The sequence below is a fragment of the Oryza glaberrima genome, chromosome 3 (genome assembly GCF_000147395.1).
Source record: "Oryza glaberrima chromosome 3, OglaRS2, whole genome shotgun sequence".
Classification (NCBI taxonomy): domain Eukaryota; kingdom Viridiplantae; phylum Streptophyta; class Magnoliopsida; order Poales; family Poaceae; genus Oryza; species Oryza glaberrima.
Window position 1 is genome coordinate 6,407,167 of NC_068328.1, and position 22,237 is coordinate 6,429,403.

Below are 22,237 nucleotides of genomic sequence, written 5' to 3' on the forward strand. Positions count from 1 at the left end.
AGAGGGGAAGAGGAGAATTACAGGTGGGTCCCATATTTTTTTAATAAATAAAATACTGACTGGATTACCACGCATACGCAATGTAGGATAAAACCGCTCATGGATTAGGTTGAGGGGGTAATTCGTCCGGTATTAAAAGTTCAGGGTAAGCAATGTCTGGTTTTTAGGTTTATGGGGGTAATTCGGTCGCCGCGATAGTTTAGGAGGTAATTTTTTTATTTTGAGACAATGGAGTAAAGCACTTGCACTGTAAATGCGTAGCAGAGCACCGCCACATGCCACGACGAAAACCACTCAACCGTCCCCGGCCAGATCAACACGAAGCCATCAGTCGCGTAGGGAGCGTATCAACGTTTGGTCAGGGACGACATTGCCTTTTTAAAACATCGTGTCACTTATACATTACGCCAAACACAATTTAAACCCCCCCAAAAGCAACAACATTATCAAACGCTGGATCCCGGCCGGGCGCGTTAAACGAACCAAAAAATGTACACCGTGTGTGTCGAGGGAGAAAAATGTCAGCTGCTCATCATCATCATCGCCACATCGACCTGTCCAAGTCATCGGCTCCGACCTTCTCCGACATGAGCAACGGCCGCGTGTTGTTTGGCGACGTCCGGTGCGTCGCCCTCGGCGACCGGTGCTCCTGCAAGATGCAGCTGCCTTTAGCTCGCAATCAAGTGGAGTATATGACTTGCGCCATTAGCGCATCTGAAGCAGCTCTTCGAACATAAAGTTAGAGAGATGTAGGGCCTGCTTAGCGATCTTAAAATTCTGAGAAACAGCTGATTGAAAGCCAGTTTCTAAGAATCTGGAAAAGCTGGGTTTCTCAGCTTCTAGCTTCTAGTTCATTTTCTGTATTCTACAACTACAACTTCTCATAATCTGGATCAAAAGCTGGATTGTCTGAGAAAACTTTTGATTCTGCGAGAAGCCACCGTAGCTAGAAGCTCCCCAAACATGCTCATAAATCGTTAACAGGTGGGTTCACCCCATGAACCCACAGACACGTCTCTTTTACGTATGTTAGAGGAGCCCCGTCACTCACACGTGGACACACTTACCGTGCGGAAGGGGAACTCGTCGCCTTCGAGCATGTGCACGATCTGCCCCATCTTGGGCCGCTTGTGCGCGTCGGAGTCGATGCAACGGAGGCACACCAGCAGCACCCTGTTCAGCGCCCTCGCCCCCGGCGGATCCTCGATCCGCGGGTCGACCAGCTGCTCCACCCGCCTGCTCCCCACCATCCCCTTGAACCACTCCACCAAGTTCACCTGCACGGCGCGCTCCAACACAATATATGTCAGCCACCTACAAATGCCAGATTGACTGACGCACCCCCATCTGCTGTGACATAGATCGATCACCTCGCCGACAGACTTGCTGTAGTCCACGGGTCTCTTCCCGGAGATGAGCTCCATCAGCAGCACGCCGAAGCTGTAGATGTCGCTGCTCTCGTTCAGCATGCCCGTCGAAGCGTACTCAGGCGCGACATAGCTAGCGAAGTATACAAAAAATTGCAGATCAACAACGGAGCGGCGGTGAGACAGTGAGCGTGTGTCACGACGTGTGCGTGTACATACCCGAACGTGCCCATGACACGGGTGGTCACGTAGCTGGATCCGGAGCCGAGCACCTTGGCCATCCCGAAGTCGGACACCTTGGGGTTCCACTTCTTGTCCAGGAGGATGTTGCTCGACTTGATGTCTCGGTGCACAACTTTGGGCTCCAGGCCTTCGTGCAGGTACGCTATTCTGCAATGGACAATATCAGCATCCACAATGTCAGATCAGTCACCTGCCGATACGGAAGAGCGAGAGATGGAAATTCAGGGCAAATCGACACCGGTCATCACCCTTTGGCCGTTCCGACGGCGATCTTCATCCGAATGTCCCATGTCAGCGGGCTGACCGGGCCAACGTCGCCGTGCAGCCACTGCTCCAGGTTGCCGTTCTCGACGAACTCGTACACGAGCATCCTGTGAGCACGGAGTGATGATGGCATTGATTATTTGCATCGCTGCATTGTCCCCCGTTTTCACTTCTGCTGAATTATTAATGCTCAGAACTCATCGAGGATTCAGAGCTGGTGGCATCACTTACCGTTTGGGCCCTTCCGCGCAGTAACCAACGAGACCAACCAGATGCTTGTGCCTCACCTTGCCGATCGCCTCTACCTCCACCTTGAATTCCTTCTCTGCTTGACCCCTGAAAAGGACAGTTTAATTCCAGATCAGCAGGCATCCCTAATTTCTTCAGACATGATTATCCGTACGTGATATAATAAACCTATAATTCATCAACTTCTCTTGCTGCTCATTATAAACCATTTGCATAGAAATCTCACTGATCCATTTCACATTTGGCGTTGGCAGAGAAAAAACAAACATACTGTTGCTGTCCCTGAGCCAATCCTCGTGCGTGCACTTGATTTACTTGAAAGCTAAACTCAAACTGCGTCAAAGCTAATAACCCTATAAATTTTCTTGCCTATGTCTAGGATCAGAAAAGGAAAAGCATGGTCATCGGCTCATCGCTTTGGCTTTCTCTTGCTTTATCTTTTCTTGAAAGAAAGGATAGATCGGTGCATATGACTGCCAACGAGCTCTACCAACTAAGTAGATGGATATATACTATCCATCACACAAAAGCACAAAAAGAGCCACCAACTGATATCACAGGCACATGAATCGGAAAAAAATGAAGCAGAGAACTAGAAAGGAAGAAAAGAAAAAATAACTATTCTTTGCAACATTGACTTAAAAGTAGCAGTATTTCTCTATGGACATTAATCTGAACAGAATTGACTGGTTCACATGAGCTTCTTGATTTAGTACAATGTAAGAAATTCATCAATAATTCGCAGAAACCTAGGACATCGGTACTACCATAGTCATACTTATATATAATGCAAGTTCAGGGTGCAAGAACCTCTGCATTGCTTACTATATATTTCTGCAAGAAAAAATAGGTTCTCTAATGACTTTTGTCTGGCCAGTCAAAATGACAACTGAAGATTATGAACCACACTTATTTAAGAAAGCTTTCAAAGGCCCGGCAAAAAAAAGAAGAAAGCTTTCAAAGGCCTGGCAAAAAAAAAAAAAGAAAGAAAGAAAGAAAAAAAAGAAAGGGATAATATGGAAAGAATGCAACAATCGGGTTTTCAATCAGCAACAAAGGGCTTGGATCGACATTGCGAGAGGAATGGTGGAAGAAGCAGCGCTCTGGCGTCAAACAAACCCAGTAAGTCTAGCCCTGCTATTCAGAAGGATGCTTGGTCGCGAGAATTTAGTGTGAGAGATAGGACTATGAATTTTTGTTCCTGTTTCGGTCCCCTGCTGCTCTTTTCTTTCATGTAAATAACTATTTATTTCACTTAATACAAAAGAAATGCTCCTTGCGTATTCCCCCCCCCCCACCCCCACCCCCCCCCCCCCCCCCCCTAAAAAAAAGAAAGAAAGCTCGCAAAGACCTACCCTTTGTTTTTGGCAAAGACAAAAAAGAGTTTCTCTACAATATTTACTGGGTGTACTTTTGAAATAAAAATAAAATAAATTCTGCATCAGTTAGTTGTTTCATACTTCCCAGGAATAAAACCGCACTAGATCTATTAGTTGACAATTTGCCACCGAACAACGGTAGGTTGCTAATCAGTCCATCAGCTGCTTTCATAAGTTGCGCGATTACACTTTTTACTAGAAAACAATCATCCACTCAAGCACCGTCCATCCGGTAGTTTGAGCCTTGAAATTTCCCCAGGTTTTTCCAGAGTATTTGAACTAGGACATTTGCTGAATAGTAATCAATAAATAATTCTTTCAGGGGAATAGGTCCGTAAAATTCTGTTGCATTTTGACAAACTACATATGTCATGGATGCGTTCCATTGGCTGCTAAAATTCGGAGGCAGGCTTTACAAACTTCATGAAAACCCTCCCATAGAGAAATTAATAGTACACATGACAATGATGCATTGCTATTAACTCTAGGACAGATTTTGCGTTTAAGCTAATATAAGTCGACATGTATGCATATCTTCCCAATGATATGACCATAATAACTGGCATACTTAAAGCCATATCAACAACACAACTACAACCACCACCCCACTTATTGTGACAAATTAACAACAAATGCAATTAATCAAGAAAAGCATCAAGTACACCAAACTAGACCAAAATCCAAATATGATGCCGAATACAACAAACTTGTACGCATTCATATATTTAAACTAGTGAAAAAATCTCTAATAAAATAAGGTAACAAGGGTGCAAAAAAAAAATTACTGCTACTGCTTAGGTTGATTTTCTTTTACAGTTGCCATCTTTTTATCTGGAATGACTGGAAATTATAATGCCCGTTTTGACCGTGCCAACTACAGTACAAAAGGTGAACAGTAACAACGACGAACAAAAAAAAACAAAAACTGTGAGTACTCACTTGTGATCGAGCAAGTTCTTGACAGCGACCACCTCGCCGCCGGCGAGCACGCCGCGGTAGACTGTGCCGTAGCCTCCCTCGCCGACCACGTTCTCCTCGCTGAAGCCGCCGGTCGCCGCCTCCAGCTCCTCCAGGTCGTACCACCGCCCCCAGCCCATGTCCATCGCCGCGGCGCAGCTGATCCTCTCCGGCTTCCGCCTCACCGGCGACTCCAGGTAGCTGGCCGCGGCCGACGAGCTGGCCACGTCGGAGGAGCTCGTGCCGGTGCCGGTGCCCGCCCCGGCCTCCGCGTGGTCCTTCTCCTTGGGAGCGGACGACGACGACGCCTGGCGGAGCGAGCCGGAGGAGGGCGCGTGCTCGACGCGCGACATCGACAGGTGCTTCGCACCCCGCCGCCGCCGCGCGCAGAGCCTGGCGGTGCCGGCCGCCACGAGGACGACGACGAGGACCAGCGCTGCCGCCCCCGCCGCCACCAAGGCGGACGTGGACAGTCCGAAGAAGGTCGTCGTCCTCGCGCCGCCGGAGCCGGTGCCGCCGTCGACGTCGGAGCCTACTGCGGTCGGCGGCGGCGGTGGTCCGGCGGCGTCCATCGTCGGCGGTGGGTCCGGCCTGTCACGACGAGGGAGTGGAGGGTGGTGGTGGCGAGGTGGAGGAGAGGCGGAATGGGAGCGTGGCTGCGTGCTTGCAGCTTGCGTTATATGGGAGCCCTTTGTTTTTGCGCCTCGCTAACGTTGCTGGACTCGGTGTACCGTGGTCCCGACCCACGCACGGGCGCCTCCGGTGGTCGGCGTCCACACGACGAGGCCGCGGCGTGTATTTTCTCCTCCCCGTATGCCGTTCGACGGGACGCGTGTGGTTTTTGTTTTGGTGCGCCATGCGTGAAACGGTCGTTGGGTGGGTGGGCCCACCCGGCCAAAGAGCGGGACCCACCTGGGAAGCGGGGCCCCGTGACTCTTTGCTCAGCCCATCGCCACAATCCGTGTGCCGCGCGGCGTGAGTCCCATCGGCCATCGCTCCTCTCCTCCATGCCTGAAGCCATTTATACGTGTACAGACTACAGATACTCTGTTCATCCATCTATTTACAGATTGCAACCTGAGATCTAAAATCACGCGGTTACATTTTGAATTGATTTATGCATCACCTCCCTCAGTTTCCGATCACGATCAGTTTGTTTGCTGCAGACTGCTAACCGCTACACGGTCACTTCAGATCTTCATTCTTCAGTGTTCATTCACATGGACGACACCATCTTACGGCGACGGAGAACACGGCAAAAAGCTACTACCGACAGTATCCGACGGGAGAGAGGCCATCTCAACAAACCGACGGCCCGCCATTCCTGTGTCCATTGCACACCTCACTATCGATCGATCCCTTCATCAGGTTGTCAATTCGCTACAATCTCGAATTCTCGATCGACAGTGTAATAATCTTTTCAGCCGTCAGAGTCTGAGAGAAACTTTGGGGCCCAAAATAATTAAGAAGCGCTTAATCCCACTTCGACCGAAGATCAACTACCGAATTAACTATAGTGGATCTTACGAAATTCAGAGATTCAGATAGTGACCTGCAGGCTACAGTGAATGATCAAAGCTTGGATCATCTCTTTGGCGTGAGCGCGGTGGAGTAATAATGTTTTTTTTTCTCATCAGCAACGTTCTGGAGGTTCTTAGTTAGGTTAAGCATGGCTGCCTTGGAAAGCGACGAGGCCAAAGAGATGAACCGAACGGAATTGGCTTGGCTTGGAAAGCAAGTGTGGAAAAGAACAATAAAAGATGGAGGTGTGTGCCCATGCATATGCCCGTGACTTAATTTAGCTCAAATTGGAATTAGGGACCGAATTTAAAATCTAGGCAATCATGTAGTAGAAGTCTGATCATATAAAATTTTAGAACGTTGGTGCATGAACTTCTTCAATGCTGAGCGCCACGCCTGTCTTGTGGCCTTGTGGCTGTCTCCACCGAACTTGTACATTGAAATGTTTTTGTTTAAGCACAGTGTCCTTTTTTGGATGAAGCATAGTGTCCTTTAAGAAACATTGGAAAACAATATCTTTACCTGCAACATCCATCCCCGCAAAAAAAAGTTATACCCTTCGTCTCAAAATATAATATTAATTAGACACAATTTAGTACTCCCTCCGTTTTAAAATGTAAGCCATTCTAGCATTTCCTATATTCATTTTTACAGAGGGAGTACTACGAATCTAAATATCTAATAGATTTTTTAAGCAGATTTATTGAAGCGATTTTCAGCATGTACCTCTTCTCTTAGAAATAGGGTACTTGAATTGTTATAGTTTGGAACGGGGAAGTTTCATCCCGCAAAAGAAAATGTTGCAATTTTCATTACCATTTTATGAATGTAATGCAGAGTTCCACTGTTGTGTTCTGTTCAGGAAAGAATGAGAAAAACAGTCCAGGTTATGGATTATTGTTTTTCTTTTACCACTGGTCACGAATTAGTTACTACAGTAACTTACTACTCCACCGATGAAACTGTTCTCAAGCTCTTATTTCGCCATAAGTTCCGTGCTGTGCAATATCAGTAATCAAAGCATTGATTGACAGCTCACGTATTTCAGTATTTGTATAAAGTGACTTCTGAACAGACATCCGAACTAGAAGTACTATACACTGAACAATTTGGCAAGCGTTTTTCTTTTTCTTTTTGAAGGTACCACTTTATGCTTGCTATTTTTACCTTTATAAATATATATAGAGGGGGAAGCAAATGTACAGTACAATATTCAGCTAAGGCTGTGTTTAGATTTAGGGTGTAAAGTTTTGGCGTGTCATATCCGATATACGGACACACGTTTGAAGTATTAAACGTAGTCTAATAACAAACAAATTATAGAATCCGCATGTAAACCGCAAGACGAATTTATTAAGTTAAGCATAATTAATCCATCATTAGCAAATGTTTACTGTAGCACTATATTGTCAAATCATGACGCAATTAGGCTTAAAAGATTCGTCTCGCAATTTACACGCAATATGTGTAATTAGTTATTTCTTTCGTCTATATTTAATACTTCATGCATGTGTCAAACATTAGATGTGATAGGGTGTAAAATTTTGCCAGGGGATGTAAACAGGGCCAAAGGCTGAGAAGAAGATGAGAAAAAAAATAGAGGCAAGCAACATCTGCAAAATGTTCTAGGGTGGGACTGCAGCAATAAATTTTGCTAATGAATCGCATCATCCTGTCCTAATTTGGCAGATGGTTAATTATCAGCAAAAAATAAAAAACGTTATCCGAAATTCGTAGTGCTCCCCACGTCAAATATCAAACAGTCAAACTCATATAGTCGATTAGTCGTTCTCCAATAGGTTTAATATATTTTGCCTGTCTTATTCCTTAAGAAACAGTTTTTGGTTTCCTTTGCCCGGTAGGCGCCTGTAGGAGCCTAGGAGGGTAATAGGGCGATGATGTGCAGTCTTTAATTTTCAGCAGTTGTTCTGGACAGTAGCAACGAAACCTTTACAGCAAGGAATTTTAAGCAAGCAATACTCGTCATATTCATATCCTTCATCCGTACCCTTGTCATCAAATACTATTTTTTATAAACTTTTACAGCCTTTTTCTTAAATAAGTTTAAATATTTAAAAATATATTATATTATCAACATACTTAATCCATCTCAAAATAAACTAAAATAATACAGGATGTGATACATACTAGTACTATAATATATTTCTGTCTAGATCGAGTATTAGGCTGTGTTATATTCTGTGGTAGTAGGTTTGTTTATTTTAGAATGAAAATAACACTTAACATGGTGGTGTTTGAATCTCCTGAAGATGAAGATAAAGATTAAGTGTTTCACGCAAAACGAGGTGATAATGGCGTGTGATTAATTATTTCAAACTTGAAAATGGATTAATCTAATATTTTAGAACAACTTTCATATGGAAAGTTTTTTGCACAAAACGCACCGATTAGCAGTTTGAAAAGCGTGTCACTTTAATCCAAAATTTCATCCACCATTTTCATAGGATTCGAACGGGGCCTTAAATATAACTATATTTGAGTTCATCGAAACAGTGTAATTCAGAAGTTTTAATTGTCAGAAATGAAACCTGAATGGTCACGGCATACATTGCCCGGGGGTCCATGATCTACTGGTTTGTCAGTCTCCTCCCCTGGCCGACTCAGGAACAGAAAAGAATAACCTTGCGGCTAGCTATCGGTTACGTTACTCTATGCCAACTTCATGGCTGTGTCTAGATCCAAAGTTCAGTCTTTTTTCATCACATCAACCTGTCATACATACATAATTTTTTAGTCACATCATTTTCAATTTTAACTAAAATACAAACTTTATGCTGAACTAAACACAACCCATATATGAGTATTTACCGGCTTTTTATTAGAAAAATTGAGAGGCTGATGCATGGGGCCATGGCAGTTACATTCAGGTAGTAGTGGTTCTCTTTTACCTTTTTGCGAGGACATTCAGGTAGGTTGATGCATTAACATCCACATAATGCTAGTCACGACAAATAACAGTATTAACTAGTATTAAGTGGCTATGTAGTCTCTACTACACGGCAAAAAAAAATTACTGGCCATGGTGATTTTGTATCAAGTATATGATCACGAACCATATGCTAAAACCTCATAGTACAAACCAAGACGCGCCAACTGCCAAATGCAGTCACAAAACTCGGAATTGTTCAGGTTGGTGTTGGTGTTGTTGGTGGCGTACATCTGGGCCGGGAAATGAAGGCATCGGTTTGTGTCAGCCCTTCCTTTCGTTCCTGTGAAGATTCATAGATGCTGAGCAGTGCAGGAGAAAGTAACGCAAATCTTCCAATTCAGGTTAGCTTTCTTTTCCAGTTTTTTTTTTGGTGATCTAAATTAGCGGTCCTCTTTGTCATGACGTCGACTCTCTACTGTGGATCGAGAAATCTCTCCAAACCAAGACGATCTTGTATGCGTTTCTGAGGCCGTGAGCTCTCGTGAGAAAACCCCGATTAATTAAAGGCCAACCAGATTGTTGCTAATTTATTGCCTTTGTTATGCACCAAAAGAAATCCATATACTGTATCGATACGTCGACACTTGCATATCCTGGCACTAAATTTTGTTGTTTCTGCTCGATTATTACATACAGCCAAGGTCATTTTCGCCCCAGGTTGCAGGATCTTGGACCAAGATCAACGACCCTAAATCAAAATGGAGCTATCTATCGTCATACAGATACAGTAACACATGCTACTAGCTTTGTCGGCCATGGCGCACACATCGCACATGTGAAACCTAACCAAGAACACGCGCGTACCCCCGGCATGGATGCAACCGTGCAGGGGATGCACAGTGTGTAATCAATACGTGCACTAAAGGCAACCCCCCCCCCCTCCCCTTCCCCTCCACACCCCAAACACACACACTCGATACTGTGCTGTGGTTGGGAGCTTTAGCTGATTAAAAGCCAGTTTTTAAAAAACTGAAAAAGTTGGATTTTTCAGTTTTTGACTTCTAATTTATTTTTTCATCTTATCATAATCTAAATGAAAACTGAACTGTTTAGAAAAACTTCTGATTCTAAAAGAAGTTGCAGTTGTCAGAAGCTCCTCAAACAGACCCTTAATAGCCTTAGATTTTCTAAACAATCTAGCTTTTTTACCAAGATTGGAAGAATCAAAAGTTATAAAACTGTAAAAATAAACTAACCAAAAGCTGAATAGATAAGCTTTTTCATATTCACATTGTCTCGTAAAATCTCATTGAATTTTCAGCTATCCAAATAAGGACTGAAATGACCGTGCGTGGACTCGCAATTAAGCAGAGGCGGCCATGCATGGCCTCTGCCTCTCTTTATCTCTGATCTCTGATCCCTGGTCGTTGGCGGAGAGATCATGTCACCACTACTTTAGCCCAGCTACTCGCTGTGATGCGAAATGGGAGCTAACACGTACAGCCCCCGAATTAAATTACACCAAGGTGAGGTGCCTGCCTGCTCATCGCTCGATCGATCGATCGAACAATGTACCCAGCTAGTAGTACATACTGTACGTACTAGCTCGGATCATGTGCAGAAAAGTAAGGACAATTATACCGTTGTAGTTGTACGTGCATTGTCATCGCACAGGGATGTTCTGTTGTCAAGTCAGATTGTTTGATCGTTCGGATTTCTTTCTTCCTGTTTGGTCAGCTAAGGTTTGCACAGCAACACAGTAGTCAGTAGATAAGCACCGAAAGGGTCTCTTGCTTTGGTTTTGGCTTTGTTGCTGCCTTGGCTGTGTAGTAGCTTCAGGGTAAAGGCAGCAGCTGCAACCTGCAAGAGATTCTTGGCATCTTTAGTTCTTTACCCTTTGATTCGTTGTGGGCATCTTCAGTTTTGCAGTGGCCTTGTTCTGGGAGCAGGCAGACATGGATCAGGATGCATCCAAAACGATCAGATTTTGGCATTATCATGCATGTTTAATTTGGCGGTCAGCCGTCCGCATCGGCAAACCAATCTTGCCCGAACAAGAATAAAAACAGAAGAATGAAGAAGCGATTAAAAATACGCACACGCCGGCAAATCTATAAATTTTCAATAATCCATAGCTTCAAACCATCACAGCATCGATCGGTTGGTGTCCGTGTCTTTGGGATGCTGTGCATATCCAACAAGAATGCACACACCCCCAACGAACTCCCAAAACGAGTAACCTCCTTGAGAGATGACACGATACCCACCCCCCCAATATATCTGCAAATTATGAGGGGCTTGAACCGAATCAATGTTGAGCTTGACGTCTCAAGTTCCGACGTCTCAAGTTCCCCAGCCTTCAGTGCTTTGATTGGATCTGGACAGTGAGCAATGAGAAAAATTCCTAAAGTTATTGGGCATCTCCAATCCCCTTGGCCTCGGGCACCTATATATGCTCACCCGTACGACAGGAACAGCTGCGTAAATTGAACACTTAACCGCTGGTTGAATCGTACTGCCACGATTTAATTGCGTGTGTGCTAGCTCGTCTCTCTGCACAATTGTACTGGCAGTTGCTGGGAGGAAATCCTGGGATCCACAGGTCAAAAGCCCATTGCTGTTGAAAGGTCAGTTTCAGATATTCCTTACCAGGGTTCAGAACTCACAGATTGAAGCTTGTGACTGTGGGTGTCAGTACATTTTGGCAGTGTCATTTTATTGTTCAATTTGGGGAATTTTTCTAGGGTTAGCCTACTCAGCTCACCCCTTCCTCATCTATTCTATTAGCATAACACTTTACAGATAGGTCCTTGGTACAATACATATTTACACCAACACTCCCTCTCAAGATGGGCAAAAGATATCAATCATACCCATCTTGTTACATATTGATTGAATCTCACTAGGACCTAACCCCTTTGTTAGACAATCAGCTAGTTGTTCACATGACTTAATATACTCCAACCTAAGCACCCCGCTATCAATCTTCTCCTTAATGAAGAACCTATCAATCTCCACATGTTTAGTGCGATCATGCTGAACAGGGTTGTTTGCAATGCTGATAGCTGATTTATTGTCACAATGAAGCATCACAATGTCACTTCTTAGCACTCGCAATTCAGTCAACAAGCTCCTCATCCACAACATCTCACTCAAGCTCAAAGCCATAGCTCTGTATTCTGCTTCTGCGGTAGACCGAGCCACCACTGCCTGCTTCTTGCTTCGTCAAGAAACAAGATTACCACCAACAAACACACAATAACCTGATGTAGATCTTCTATCATCCATACTACTCGCCCAATCAGCATCACAATATCCTTCCACATTTAGATGCCCATTCTTCCTAAACCACAATCCCTTTCCAGGAGTCCCTTTCAGATATCTGAGAATCTTATGAACAACATCCAAGTGACCAGTTCGAGGATCATGCATATACCTACTCACAACACTAACCGCATAGGAAATATCAGGTCTTGTATGGCAAAGATAGATCAAGCGTCCCACCAGTCTTTGGTATGCTTCCTTATCAACGGGATCACCTGATTGAGCACACAATTGGTGATTCCTATCAATAGGCGTAGTACTTGCACGACACCCAAGCATTCCTGTATCTGTCAACAGATCCAAAACATACTTCCTCTGAGAGAGAACAATCCCCTTTGATGAACGAGCAATTTCAATTCCAAGGAAGTAGCGAAGAGGACCAAGATCCTTCACCTCACATGCCTTTCCCAGCCTTTCCTTTAGACACCTGATTTCTTCTACATCATCACCAGTGATCACTATATCATCAACATACACAGCCAAGATGGTGATGTGTGTCCCCCTATGTTTGTAAAAGACAGTGTGATCTCCATTACATTGAGAATACCCCATATCACACACAGCATGCCTGAACCTATCAAACCATGCACGTGGAGACTGCTTCAACCCATACAAGGATTTCTTGAGTTTACATACTTTTCCAACTGTCTGGCTATTCCCAAATCCTGGAGGGATCTCCATGTAGACCTCCTCATGTAAATCACCATGGAGAAATGCATTTTTCACATCAAGCTGATGAAGGGGCCACCCAAAGTTCACCGCACAAGATACCAAAGCTCTCACTGTACCCATTTTTGCCACCGGTGCAAATGTCTCATCATAGTTAATTCCATATGTTTGACTGTAGCCTTTTGCGACTAACCTTGCTTTATACCTATCCACCTTCCCTTCAGGGGTTTGCTTCACTATAAAGACCCACTTACATCCCACTGCCCTTTTTTCTGGTGGAAGTTTTACAAGCTCCCAAGTCTTATTCTTCACAAGGGCATTCAACTCTTCTTTCATTGCATCTTTCCACTTTGGATCCTGCTTTGCACACTTCCAATCCTTTGGTATAGGCACTGTCTGTAATGATGCAATAAATGTTTTGTATGCTGGTGAAACATGAGAATATGTGATATAGTTTGCAATGTCATGCATAGAACTAAGATGCTCAAAACCAAGACGTATAGGAGGTCTACTAGCATTGGATCTAGTCTCTCTACGTTGTGCAAGAGGTAATTCTACATGTTCAAGAGTTGGAGAAGTATTACCAATTGTCTCAAGAGAAGCCAAGGAGGCTGGAGGAGAGAGACTCTGGGAGGATTCAGGGACTGGACATTTTGGGTGTGGTAACTCTTCAATTTGACTTTGCACTAACCCTTTTCTTTTCTCCCCCTGACTATCAAACCGCCTCCTTTGGTAAACTAGCACATCCTTTTGTTTCACCCTTTCGGCTCCCTCCATAGGACATGGAATTGTCCCAACAACTACTTCTCCCTCTTCTCCATCCTCTTCATGAGGGACCATTTCTCTATCCTCATCTTGTGTATCTTCAATGACTTCCACTACTTCTTTACTCGCATCATCAATAGAGCATGGTATTGATCCAATCACTACTGCCTCTCCATTCTTGTCACCAACATTTTTTTCATGTATGTCACCTCTCTCTCTCTCCCCCTCTCGACTATCAACCTCCATGACAGTCGAGAATTCCTCAAGAAATTGGTCAAGATCTCCTTTACTTTTATAATAGGGCTCAAACTCACGAAATGTCACATCCATACTCACAAACAGTCTTCTCCCAATGGGATCCCAACATTTATACCCCTTCTGACTCGAAGCATAGCCAACAAACACACACTTTACTGCATGAGGATCTAACTTGCCAACAGAAGGTCGGTGATCTCGCACAAAACAAACACAGCCAAACACCTTTGGAGGAACCTTGAACTCTCGCTTACCCAATAACAGTTCGGCAGGAGACTTCATACCAAGTATTCTGGAAGGCATGCGATTGATAAGATATGCTGCTGTCATCACAGCCTCACTCCATAGATACTTTGGTACATTCATCTGGAACATCAGAGATCTTGCCACTTCTAGCAAATGCCGATTCTTTCTCTCAGCTACACCATTTTGAGGAGGGGTGCCAGGACAAGTAGTCTGGTGAATAATCCCCTCATCTGAGACATATGACACAAATTCATTATTGATATATTCTGTTCCATTATCAGTCCGAATAATCTTAACTTTTGCATCAAACTGAGTTGTCACTAATTTATGAAAGTCCTGGAAGCAACGAAGGACCTCACTTTTGTGTTTAAGCATATAAATCCAAGTCATACGAGTGTGACAATCAATAAAGGTGACAAACCACTTGAAACCACTCACAGAAGTAACTGGGCATGGTCCCCAAACATCAGAATGTATTAATATGAAGGGCTCACATTTACGAAGACCAATTCCAACATATGTAGAGCGAGTATGTTTGCCAAGCTCACAAGCATCACACACCAATCTATGCTTATCCACTCTACTAAAGAGGTCTGGATACAACTTACTCAAAATCTCAAAAGATGGATGTCCTAACTGACAGTGAAGCAAACTGATCTCCTTCTCAACATCTCCAACCACCGCAGCTAGTCCCAGTTCCTCATGATTGATGTACCACAAACCATCACGCCTGACTCCAGTCCCAATCCTCCTCCCAGTCCCCTTCTCCTGGAACAGACAAGAATTCTCATCAAATACAACAATGCACTTGAGTTGATCAATAGCCGAGCTAATTGAGAGAAGGTTAACTGGAAAGGAAGGAACATGCAGAACAGAAGACAAGTTCATTGATGATGTGCACTCTACCGACCCTATACCATGAATAGGCTTGGATGTACCATCAGCGATTTGGATAGTTTCAGAGTGGATATAAGGGGTGTATGATGTGAAAGTATTATGCAATCCTGTGACATGCTTTGATGCTCCTGAGTCTATGATCCAATCTATAGGATGTCTATATGTAGATGCAAGTGCCTGTGCCTGAGTACCTTCGCCCACTTGGGCGTAGTTGGCGAAGTTACCAAAGTGAGTGGTGGTGTTAGAGCTCTTATTGGTCTTGTTCTTCTGCCATTCCTCCCATTGTGTCACTTGTTCACCTATTAGGGTAACAGCTTTCCCATCCTCCATAGCTGCATTGGCCTGAGGAACACCTCTGCCCCTACCACGACCTCCAACACGACCTCCACGATCACCTCCTCTACCACCACGATTTCCCCCACAACCACCATGGTCTCCTCCAAATCCACCACGAGTTCCACCATGCCCTCCTCGAATCGATCCCCTACCACCAATGTTCCGGGAAGTGGGACAATTGTAGCTCACATGACCCACTTGCCCACAATTGTAGCATTCCCTATTATCAGCTGCAATGTATGCTGATCTTATAGGATTTGTACCTCTCATCAACCTCAATCTCATCTCTTCCTGCACCATTGCTGAAATGGCCTCTTCCATAGTGGGCAATGTAGCTTGGTGGAACATAGCTGCTCTCCTATCCTCAAACTCCTTGTTCAACTCCTTCAAGAAATGAATGACTCTTCGCCTCTGCAGCCATTTATTTCCAATCACAATGTCATCCTCATGTTTCAATTGCAGGGGATCATAGTGATCAAGATCTGCCCATAACTGTTGCAGCTCGCTAGCGTACTCTTGGACTGTTCTCCCCTCTTGCTTCAAATTCTCCACTTTGTTCTGAGCCTCAACCATCATCATTACATTTCCCTCTCCTGAATACATGTTGCTCAGCGTCTTCCATACAACTGCAGCATTCTGGATAGCTTCTATCATCCTGCCAATAGAAGGAGCCACCGAGGTCATCAACCAAGATACCACAGTGGAATTTGTAGTATTCCATGTCCTCCATGCTTGGCTCTCCTTATCAAAAGGTTCTTCACAACTCTCTAGTAAAAAATGATCCACCCCTTTTGCTCTCAACATCAGTTGGGCTCTCCTACACCAACTCAAATAATTTTTGCTCCCCTCCAACCTCAACTCATTTGGCATCAATTCTAGTTTCACTTCAGACACTCCAGCCGCATTCCTAGGACCTATCATGCCCATCTTCAGCAAATCCTCTAGCAAACATTTCATATCACCTTTAGTAACAAGCAAGGAAGTATCCACAACCTCCTTTCCCTCCCCAGAAGACATTTTTTTTCTTCCCTTAGCTTCTTCTTTACCACATTAACAGAGATACAACAAGGACCAGACTTCAATCCCCCATGGAAGATCAAATATTAGCCAAATCAACTAATAGGAGCAACAACACTACTCCTCAGTTTCTCACCAAAACAGAACAGCAGCAATAGCACTACTTCTCAGTTTTCAGCACAGCAGCAAGTACTCAGTTTCTTCCCTAAATCAGCACAGCAGCAGCAAATACAGCAGCAACAGCAAGCCAAGCGCCCACTTCACCTTCTCAAGTAGCAGCAGCACCAACACCTCACCACCAGCAGCAACAACCTGCTCCTCTGCCACACGCCGTCACCAGCTAGCCCTCCGCACGCGTCGTCGCCGTTGGTGCTCCCTGCCGTCGACACCGTCGCTTCCTCACTCCACATCCCGCCTTAGCAGTGCTGCCGTCCTGCGCCGGCACAGTGCCGCTTCCTGCCGCGGCCACCAACCGTCTCCGCCGCGTGCGGCCACGCTGGCCTCGCGCGTGCGTCGTCGCGCCGCGCCAACCTCGCCTCGGCCCGCGCCGCTGCGACCTCGCCAGCTAGGGTTCAACCTCCCCAGTCGCCGGCGACCCGCTCTGATACCATATTGTTCAATTTGGGGAATTTTTCTAGGGTTAGCCTACTCAGCTCACCCCTTCCTCATCTATTCTATTAGCATAACACTTTACAGATAGGTCCTTGGTACAATACATATTTACACCAACACATTTGATTAGTACTAACACTCATATAATCAATTCATGATGTACAGGTCTCTGCTTACTGTAGGTAGTACAAAATTGAAGCGTGTAACTTTTCTTTCTTTTTGTAACTTTGCTATTAGCTGCATATTCTTATCATGTAGTAACACTCGGAAAAGAACAGGGAGATTGTAGCTAAGAAAATGAAAAGCATAGCAATGTTCTGATTGAGATATACCTTACCTGACACTGTGAAGTGTAAACACCTCCTTTTATTTCTCTTTGAGATGGCAACACTTGCTCTCGATGTGCACTGTATTACTGTAAGTCTGTAACTCACGCCTCAAAGCGAAGCTTGCGCTATTGCGCAGGAGTAGCAGTGGTCTTTGTCACAAGGTAAAGCATAGCATCTGAACATTTACATGTACACATGCCAACTTGCGTGGTAAGATTCACGGGACGAGTAGATGGGAAGCATTTCGCTGATCGAGCTGCAGAAATCTACCCGCGCAATTTGCTTGAGCAGATCAATCCTCTGAAATGGGCTTCCAAATGGAAGAGATGGGCTCGAACAGAATGTAGATTCGGCCTCTGTTCCGGTCTAACCCCAGTCTCGGTTGCGACGTAATTTATGTTCATATTTGCAACTGAATTTCGTTGAACAGTCACCAAACCAACAGAAAATACATTCAAATTTCCCCAAGAAATACATTCAAATACGGCTAGCTCCAGCCCTGCACCGGCCACCGCCTGTCGGGGTCCGGCCGCCACGACGACGACGACGACCGCCTCCGCTCCTTGGTCGTCGTCACCCCCGCCTCCTCGTCTCCGGGGCACCTGCACCTCCCAGGCCTCTGGACGGCGCGGGTGAGCGCCCCCCAGAACAGCCTGGCCGCGCGGGGAGGGCACGCCGGCGGCGACGACGACGACGACCACGCGCCGCCGCCGTCGTCGTCGTGGAACGCCGTGCCATACACGCTCGGAAGTCGCTCGTATCCGGACAGCATGGATATCTTCTCCACCCCGCCGGCCTCGGCGGCGACCAGGTACGACGACGACGACGACGCCGACGCCGCCGTGGGCGCCGCCCTCCATGCGATGGGCGCCATGATCCGGCGGAGCAACGCCGCGGCGGGCGCTCTCTCCTCCGCCGCCGCCTCCTCCTCGTCCTCGACGCGCGTTGCCATCCACGATGACGGTGCTGTACAACTTGAACGATGCGTGATGGTTTTATATTCGTTGGCGCGCGGCAACTGATGCGGCTGTCATGCGTGAACACAGAGATTGAGGGAGGCCACTAATACGAACTCTCCGTCACTGCATGTGGGCCCGCTTGACCGCTGAGGAAAAGTCTAAATTTGCCACTACAAATTTATTATAGTTTTCAATGCTAGCAAAACTGTTTTCAATTTGCCGACAGCTCGACGGCATGGGCTGCGTAACTGGGCAGTTTCGGCCCACAAAGAGTCGTATGGGCTAGTTTCAGTGTGCAGTCTCCTCGATTATGTGGCTTACTACGTGGTATTTATGTGGCAGTTTCCTCGAAGGCGGCCGCGCCGCCGCCGGAGTACGGAGGTGCCGCTCTCCTCCGACTCTGCCGGCGAGCTCAAGGCCGTCGAGCTACCCTCCTCCCTCAAGGTGCTCCAGGAGCGGTTGCTTCCCCCGCGGCGCCGACGTCTTCCCCCACCTTTGCTCGCCTGCAGCTCAGTACTGGAGAGCCTCGCGCGCTCGCACTCAACAGGTGGAGAGAGAGAGGAAGAGAACAGGGGAGAGAGATGACGTGGCATTCTGACATGTGGGACCTACGCTGACTCAGCTGTCACGTAGGATAAAACCGGGGTTAAAACCACTGAAAGACCTATTGTGACTGGTTTTGATTAGTTAAGAGACGTCAGATATCTGGTTTTGTGGTTGGGGGATGATTTTGTAACTCGACGACAAGTCGAGGGACCTTCGGTGTACTTTTCCTTCGTATTAGTGTCCGAATACGAGCCCAATAACATGGCGCGCCTCCCCCCTTGCCGTCCGCAAACAACGATGGGCCGTGTCTTGTCCCATCCGTATTGTGTCGCTACCATTGCTAGCGACGGCATCGCCCGATCCATACCAAATTACCAATTCGGACGAGTTTTCCGGTGGAGCCCCTTGAGTTTCCCGCTATTCCTGTTGGGTCCCTCCCCAGCGATGTCACTATCAGACCGCCATGGCCGCCGGCCGGCGATGCCCGCCACAATCTTCAAGAATAGCCGCATCAAGTAATAACCGTGCGGAATAGACTTGTGCAATCTTCAAATGAAATTAGTCTAACAACATAGGGCTCTAGACTAGATGCATTAGTGATCAATGACATCGATTGATCGATCTGGGTAGATATGAAAGGGTCTCAATTTGACAATGCCTGATCATATAAGTATAAACCAGTGAACCAACAGTGCCAAAGATAGTACATCTCATCTATCTACGACGGTAGTAACAACTATACTAACAAGGATATACACACACACACACTGGACTAGTCCATCTCCAACAGAGGGATATCTGAATTTTGAGATGGACAGTGATCTTGATGCAATGTTGATGTTCAGAACAGACTCGAGATCAGCCGGCTTCTCAGGCTCCTCGACGTAGAGTGGTACGAACGGGCCAGGAGGCCGGCGCCGATGCCGATGCCGAGGCAGATGCCTACGCTGATGCCGACGCCGACTCTGACGCCGGCGGTGAACCACGAGAAATCGCCGTCGTCGTCTTCCTCGCCTGCAGGCTTCACGTAGAAGCCGTCGTAGTCGGCGTCGCCGGCGTCCTGCTCCGGCTTGTAGCACCTGTACTCCGACACCTACATTGACGGTGCAGCTCAAGCATTTCAGTTCAAGAAATCGACGATGATAAAATAAACGGAGATTCATCGGAGAGAAAGAAAATGCTGGGATTTTTTTACCTCGGTTTCATGCTTCGGAGGCAGCGTTTCTTTGGAGTCCTCCGCCGGCTCGCCGTGCTCCGGGATGGGCTCCATGAAGGCCTTGACGTGGCGCCGCCTCCTGAACCGCAGCTGCATCGCCCTCGTGAAGACGACCGGCGCGCCGCGGGCCAGGCCGGCGACGTACACCTCCACCACCGGCGGCTTCGCCTCCTTGCTACCGCGCCTCACGAGGCCCGACCCGCGCTGCGCCGCGACCTGGCACTTCATCACCCAGCCGCCGCCGCCAGCGCCGGCGTCGCGCGTGTCCAGGATCCCGACGACGAGCCGCTCGCCTCCGCACTGGACGTCGAACCGCGCGCTCCCGGACACCCTGACGTCCGCCGTGCTGACGAAGGTGCAGGAGTCGCCGCCCTCCGTGGCGGCGGCGCCGACGCCGTCGGCGCGGTCCAGGCGGAGCGACACGTGGCCGTTGCTGGCGACGCTGCCGCCGCTCACCTCGAGCACGGTGTCCGGGGTGAGCGGGGCGTGGGTGACGGTCACAGAATCCAGCATGGACTCGTTCACCTCGCACCTGCTCACCCTCAGGAAGAACACCTTGAGGCTCAGCCAAGACGACGGCTCCGGCGGCGTGGCCATGGCGACTGCTGATCCGGGAATTTTCCCCATGTTTCCAAGATTCTTGGAACCGAGTTGCTCACATCAGAGCATGGAATGGATGGGATATTTGAGCGGTCAGGATGTGAGTGTCCTTGGGTATTCCATCTGCAACAATCAAAAACTAAAGAAAAGGTGTTAAAATGGAAGGATTTTAGGCATCTGTGATGAACTGCACCATATGACAAATTTTTCAGCCGAGCACAACTGTGCAAGTCATTGACACTGATACTGCTCATGTATTATGAATTCTACATAGGACATGACGGATGAAAATGAAAACCTATGACCTATTCATACAAAACATAGGAGCAGAAGATAGATTCTTGGACGAACACCTTGCTAAATTCTGAATATGAAATACATACAGATACCAGATACTTCTCAAGAACTACGATGAATTCTGCATACAGGACATAAATGGAAGAATTTTTTTCCCCAATGATAAGAATCATAACTAGAAATTCTTTAACAAAAGCAAATCAAACTCGCAAACAACTCAAGAACTTATTAGGATGCAGTGTTAAGGTTCCTTTTAGAAATCCCCTTTGATTTTCTAAACTAAGGATGAAGTACTGCTGAATAATTTGATAGTTCTTTCATACTCCTGCATAAGATGGAACGGGGAAGAAGAGGATGATAAAATCATAATGTAATCATAATCATGATCCCCACTTGCACAGAGTATAAGATTTTGGGGAATCAGAGAACAAGAAATTTGATTCCCAGTTTCTGACTTAACACTGAACACCTGAAGCATCTCCCAAACAAGGAATCCTGCGTAGTGTTTCCATGAACAGTATCGAAGAGCACAGAGCTAAGCAAGGACATAATTCCTTACCAGATTGAGCTCCTAGGCTCGAAGATGCCTGGCTCCCCCTTCCCCTCTTCACTTATGCACACAGTATGCTAAGGAAGAGACGAACAGTGGACTAGTAGTCCTGAAAAGAGGCTTTCCTCTCAATTATACGAATTTATTTCTCCAAGGAATTGAGCCCCGTAAATCCCTCAACTGACACCTCACACATTGCACACGAAAGTCCAAAAAACACCTCTTCATGCATGACTGCATAATTCCGTTTGGTACTTTTGGCAGCCCAGAAGAAAAAAAAAATAAAGTTGCCATTCGAAAAAGTAAAAGGAAATAATAAAATATATAGTTGTCCATGAAGGAAAATGGAAATTGCTTTTGCTGGCAATTTTTTATTTAATTTCTCAATGTGTAACTGTGAACAAATGCCCATATGTAACTGATTGGGGCCTTTTAACGTGCGTTCAATTGCCCAATCTAAATAGTGGCAAAACATCGAATCCAACATCTCAGCTATTATTTAGCTTCACATACGTATTTCGTTTACAGCCACCTATGCACACACAAAGGACATGAAACCACTTGTGTATTTTGTTGTTTCTCTGTTTTTTTGTGGTTTGTGTTTCTGACATGTCGATATCATTTTTGCAAAGTGGCTGAAAATGTATCCAGTAGCATTCATGTTACAAACTACAAAGACATGAATTTAGGTGGCTGGTAACAAACGAAGTATAGCCTAGTGTTCAAGATCTTGAACTTGGTAATGGTAG

General features: G+C 46.1%; 2 protein-coding genes across 3 annotated transcripts; both read right to left on the bottom strand.

Annotated features, from left to right (window-relative positions):
* Nucleotides 1–338: 338 nt before the first annotated feature.
* On the bottom strand, nt 339–5,132 carry LOC127766767 (probable receptor-like serine/threonine-protein kinase At4g34500). The gene is made up of 7 exons (XM_052291905.1): nt 4,442–5,132; nt 2,106–2,210; nt 1,859–1,981; nt 1,587–1,757; nt 1,371–1,500; nt 1,068–1,277; nt 339–649 (listed from the first exon to the last, which is right to left on the bottom strand). Exons 1-7 carry the CDS (start codon nt 5,029–5,031, stop codon nt 539–541), a joined length of 1,440 nt encoding a protein of 479 aa, XP_052147865.1. The 5' UTR covers nt 5,032–5,132; the 3' UTR covers nt 339–538.
* Nucleotides 5,133–19,423: 14,291 nt separating this feature from the next.
* On the bottom strand, nt 19,424–21,650 carry LOC127766768 (uncharacterized protein At1g01500-like). 2 transcript variants are annotated; one of them, XM_052291907.1, is made up of 3 exons: nt 21,498–21,650; nt 20,021–20,764; nt 19,424–19,918 (listed from the first exon to the last, which is right to left on the bottom strand). In XM_052291907.1, the coding sequence occupies exons 2-3, from the start codon at nt 20,666–20,668 to the stop codon at nt 19,667–19,669; spliced, it is 900 nt and encodes a 299-aa protein (XP_052147867.1). In that variant the 5' UTR covers nt 20,669–20,764; nt 21,498–21,650; the 3' UTR covers nt 19,424–19,666. The 2 variants fall into 2 exon arrangements, with proteins under 2 accessions (XP_052147867.1, XP_052147866.1); XM_052291906.1 differs by having other exon boundaries at nt 20,021–20,780; nt 21,498–21,649.
* Between the last annotated feature and the right edge of the window lie 587 nt (nt 21,651–22,237).

Bases quoted from the DNA above. Each gene is read 5' to 3' on its own strand.
- LOC127766768 (XM_052291907.1), bottom strand. From the start codon at position 20,668: ATGGGGAAAATTCCCGGATCAGCAGTCGCCATGGCCACGCCGCCGGAG. The intron at 19,919-20,020 runs GTAAAAAAATCC...CCGTCAATGTAG, and splicing joins CTCCGAAGCATGAAACCGAG to GTGTCGGAGTACAGGTGCTA.
- LOC127766767 (XM_052291905.1), bottom strand. From the start codon at position 5,031: ATGGACGCCGCCGGACCACCGCCGCCGCCGACCGCAGTAGGCTCCGAC. The intron at 1,982-2,105 runs GTAAGTGATGCC...CCGTGCTCACAG, and splicing joins TGCGCGGAAGGGCCCAAACG to GATGCTCGTGTACGAGTTCG. The intron at 1,501-1,586 runs GTATGTACACGC...ATACTTCGCTAG, and splicing joins CGTGTCATGGGCACGTTCGG to CTATGTCGCGCCTGAGTACG.